The sequence below is a fragment of the Notothenia coriiceps genome, unplaced genomic scaffold (genome assembly GCF_000735185.1).
Source record: "Notothenia coriiceps isolate Sejong01 unplaced genomic scaffold, NC01 NC01_scaffold00011404, whole genome shotgun sequence".
Taxonomy (NCBI): Eukaryota; Metazoa; Chordata; class Actinopteri; order Perciformes; family Nototheniidae; genus Notothenia; species Notothenia coriiceps.
The window spans coordinates 43,626-48,397 of record NW_011344105.1 but is presented as its reverse complement, the minus strand read 5'-3'; the positions used below and the strand labels follow the sequence as shown (position 1 = coordinate 48,397).

The 4,772-nt window shown below is 40.1% G+C and overlaps 1 protein-coding gene across 1 annotated transcript in view; it reads left to right on the top strand.

Moving 5' to 3' along the window:
* Positions 1-161: 161 nt before the first annotated feature.
* Positions 162-4,772, top strand: part of ndufa8 (NADH:ubiquinone oxidoreductase subunit A8) — a 5,639-nt gene continuing 1,028 nt past the window's right edge. Inside the window, exons 1-3 of the mRNA XM_010772577.1 lie at positions 162-332; positions 1,502-1,665; positions 3,128-3,293. Coding sequence (XP_010770879.1) covers positions 282-332; positions 1,502-1,665; positions 3,128-3,293 — 381 coding nt within the window. The 5' untranslated portion in view covers positions 162-281. The remainder of the gene's footprint in view (positions 333-1,501; positions 1,666-3,127; positions 3,294-4,772) is intronic.

Genomic DNA, 4,772 nt, shown 5'->3' with positions numbered 1-4,772 from the left:
TGGTTCGTTTGTCACAATTTTATTATTTTAAACAGTTCGAAACAGACCTTAATAAAACAATTCATAAGTTGATACGATTGAAATTTGTATTTTTTTATTTTTTCCTCTGTATTTTTAAAAGCGCTTTCGACTACGTCATCAACACGCGCCTCCCGGCTGAGCAGGCGCAGTAAACTGACCTTCTCCGCGGCCTCGTAGCTCGTCCTGGAGCCCGAGGAACAGGACCTTGAATGTTTTTCATTTGATTTTCTGCGGTTGTTTTATTAAACAGAGACACAGCCATGCCCACAACGCTGGAAGTCCCCTCCTTGCAGGAGCTGAAAGTGGACGAGGTGAGCAGCGGTTATTGTTTCCCTTGAATGGAAACTTTAGCAGGATATAACATGTTAGCTAACTAGCTTGCTATCGCTAGCTGCTGTATGTTTCAAAATATGCTCAGTAGCTTTTAACTATTGCCACTGGTGTTACCACGTTTCCCAATGCTTACAAAGCCTGATAATAGATCAACCAGCAGATATTTTTTGAATGCATCTAAAACCTGGCGAATGTTCCGCTATCTTTATGATGTTAGAGAAACCAAACTATTCAGGCACTCATGGGCTCTTTATCGTTGTTAACCTTGTATCACACTCTTAATAATCCGTATTACTGCTTCAATGTACCCCTAAGGTGACAGTAACTCTACATTGACTGCCCCTAAACTCATATCTAGCCTGTTTGATGTGCAGTAGTGTTAGTTGGCACATTGAGTTGTCCTTGGAAGTCAGGTGTAAGCTGGCAGCAGCTTGCGTCTTTCCAACATCATGGAATATGGCAGAATCATGGATCTAATAAACTATATATGTGCAGGTACATATTTCTTTTAAATTCAGTAGTAACTCAAAACAATCTGCTTAATAAACCTACCGTAAAAGGACATTAACATGCAATTCACAATAACCATTAAAGAGCCAAGAGAATAGACATATAAAACAAGTGACAGTATAATAAGACGGTAATAAGTAGAAGAACAAAGGTTAGTGTACAGTGTTAAAATACAGCAGACATATTTAATATAATAAGTGGCAGTGTCAAACAAAAGTCTTAAGCCTTAACACTGAGGGTTGCAGCAGAACTACAGGTCTTCATAGAGTTTATACACTTTTTAAATAAACACATTTAGTTATACAGTTGTTTACAATGTATAGACTGAATATGACATGTTTGGAGTTGGAGAGTGCACTTTTCACTGTTAGAGCTAGCCCATAAGTTTCAAGCTGCTCCCACTTGATCCCAACTGATAGCTACTGTATTGATCCGTAAAAAAACGATTAAGCACTTTCTCTTGGATCTTAAATATGAGGTCACCAATATCAGCCACTGTCAGGAAAGCAACAGAATAATCCCGTGTCTTGAAACAAATCTAAAAGTTTGGTTGCATTTATTTACTCTGTGGTCATTATATCTAATTTGAAGCAGTCTCATTGTTGTTTTTCATGCTTCTGTCCCTGGTTGTGTCCAGATCAACGTTTCCTCTGCAGTGCTGAAGGCTGCTGCCCACCATTATGGCTCCCAGTGTGACAAACCCAACAAGGAGTTCATGCTCTGCCGCTGGGAGGAGAAGGACCCCAGGAAGTGTCTAGAAGAAGGGAGGAAAGTCAACGAGTGTGCGCTCAACTTCTTCAGGTAACTCACCCCAAGATTTTTTGCTCCAAATACTTCTGGTATACATAGATCAGTCTGAAAACGTCTTTTTTCTGGAAGGTTTTTTTCTGGCGCTACAGTACAAAAATGTAGTTAATCAGACATTTAGGTAACTAATGATTAGGCATAGCCGGCAGCAATGGTGTCATCTGCAAAACTTTAAAGCCAGCGACAGATTGGAGATGTGACTGAACTTTGGAGCAAGTTGGAGGGTTAAAAGCTTGAGACATTTCAGAAAATGTTGGTGAGAACTAAGTTCAAGTGCACCATATGGGATGAGATTGTGCAGTTAAGATTTAAAATAACTTAATTTTGGCCCCTCCAAACTAAGGACTGAGGTTTGTAACACATTATTCCTCCATCAATTCCAATGCACTGTTTGACTGAGCGCGCTGAACGTTAAATATTTTATGGCAAACTTTTATTGTATGAGGGGATAGCCGATCTACTTGCACTTTCTATGTAGAGTTAATGCGTCAGGTGATGATAACATATTTTTTATAAAGAAGAATTTCCCACAACAGATTTTTTTTATCAAACTTTAAATAACTTTGCTTTCTCTGGGAACTGTCCCGGCGTCTTAAAAGTTATTTTCCATTCTGTTTCATGTCATAGTATTAATCTTACAGCTGAGAGTTTTTGGGTCATTTCATTACTTTATCAAGTCAGTATTCATTCCAAAAAAAGTTTTTCCTGCATTTCTTGGCAAGTGAATAAGAGCCAGTCTCTGCATAAACACTTTGTTATCTTGAGATAGATAAATAAATAGTGGTGACTTAAGTATGATGTAGAGAACACCTTTATGAAATGTCTCTGTGCTATTTGAGTACAGAGTTTATTATGTCTGTGAAACAGCCCTTGGGGGCTATTTGGGGAAGTGGTCTGGGTTTTTTCACTCTAAACTGCTGTGTCTGTGTTTACTGAAAGTTTTAGACTGAGCGTTGGTTATACCCTGATGCCCGTACACCCACTGAGGTGCTTGTGTGTCTGTGTTTCTGGTTCTCAAAAACACATGACCTCTAATTGTAAAGCCGAAACAAACAACCGACACTCTGACCTCAAAGATAAACTGAGACGTTACTGTGAAAGAGCAATACCTGTAATTATTATAATGAGGAAAGATTTGAGAAAAGCTGTAATTGCATCTGGGACCTGGTTTAATTCTTGGGTGCTTCTGGAAACTGCCAGACACCTTTTCTAGGAGTTCAGTCAGACGACCTGTTTGTGTAGGTTTTGAATCTGAACAGCTAAGGCTCATAGGAGGAACTATAATTTACTTTGAAAACTGTCATATCAATCATTATTCTTTAATTACCTTTGGTGAGTCACAATATCTCTTTAAACACAACATGAGTTTCTCTTTTGAAGCTTCCAGTTCATGCATTACAACCAAGTTTTCTGGACTACTTTTGCATATCTCATCTTGCTTCATTCTTTCTTCTAGGCAAATCAAGGGAAACTGCGCAGAGTCCTTCACGGAGTACTGGACCTGTCTGGATTTTTCAAATTTGACAGAACTGCGCCGTTGCCGTGATAAACAGCAAACCTTCGACAGCTGCACCCTTGAGAAGCTAGGCTGGCAGAGACCTGAGCTGGGAGAGCTGTCTAAGGTGAGACTTGTGAGGGATTGACTGCACAGTGTGAGCAGCATGGGTGATGGACTCCATTTTGGCTGATTACGGGTTATGCAAGAGGCTCTGATTGCATCTGCGTAGTGGTCTTATTCTGCTGCCGTTTGGAGCAAATCATGCATTTTACACTGCATTGGTTTTTGTTACCTTTTTGAGGGTCTTGCGTAACACGCTGGCAAAGCACTAATTAGGTAGCAGCAATCCAAATAAAACTAAAGGCCGATCTTAACAATAGATTTTCGGATATTTTGACATTTGAACCAGAGTGGGAATCTGTGAAAGGCTGTGATCAACCGTCTGGCCATTTTTCCCTTCCCAAGGCAGAGCACAAAACAACAGAAATCCAACTTTTGCTTTTTTAATGGCTCAGTTTCTCTGGCTGTTCAGCCATCTAACAAATGAAAAGAAAGAGTAGACAAAATGTGGAAGGTGGTTGAAGGAGAGATGGTCCTTCAGGTTGTGAGTTATCGAGTCAGGAAAAGAGGCAGAGCGTTAAGGAAAGACAGTCCTGACCCAGAAGTCATAAAAAATGTGCTAAGAGGGGCAAAGCAGCGGAAAGGATGAGGTAGTTAACAATGAAACAAGAGGATGTCATCATGATTTGAGATTGAGGTAAGAGGAGAACTGAGGAGATGGACAGGCTTTCAGTTTTTCGATTTGATAATCTATTGTTTTTTAATCCCTGATGAAACAATGAAAATGTTATTTTTGCTTATTATTTTACTTAATCATTAAATCACACAAGTAATTATAATTTAGACTCTAGTCAATGTCTAGTCAGATACAACAGATACAGTGGGGCAAAAAAGTATTTAGTCAGCCACCAATTGTGCAAGTTCTCCCACTTAAAAAGATGAGAGGCCTGTAATTTTCATCCTAGGTATACCTCAACCATGAGAGACAAAATGAGAAAAACAAAAATTTAGAAAAGCTCATTGTCTGATTTTTAAAGAATTTATTTGCAAATTATGGTGGAAAATAAGTATTTGGTCACCTACAAACAAACAAGATTTCTGGCTCTCACAGACCTGTAACTTCTTCTTTAAGAGCCTCCTCTGTCCTCCACTATGGCCAAGACCAAAGAGCTGTCAAAGGACACCAGAAACAAAATTGTAGACCTGCACCAGGCTGGGAAGACTGAATCTGCAATAGGTAAGCAGCTTGGTGTGAAGAAATCAACTGTGGGAGCAATTATTAGAAAATGGAAGACATACAAGACCACTGATAATCTCCCTCAATCTGGGGCTCCACGCAAGATCTCACCCCGTGGGGTCAAAATTATCACAAGAACGGTGAGCAAAAATCCCAGAACCACACGGGGGGACCTAGTCAATGACCTGCAGAGAGCTGGGACCAAAGTAACAAAGGCTACCATCAGTAACACACTACGCCGCCAGGGACTCAAATCCTGCAGTGCCAGACGTGTCCCCCTGCTTAAGCCAGTACATGTCCAGGCCC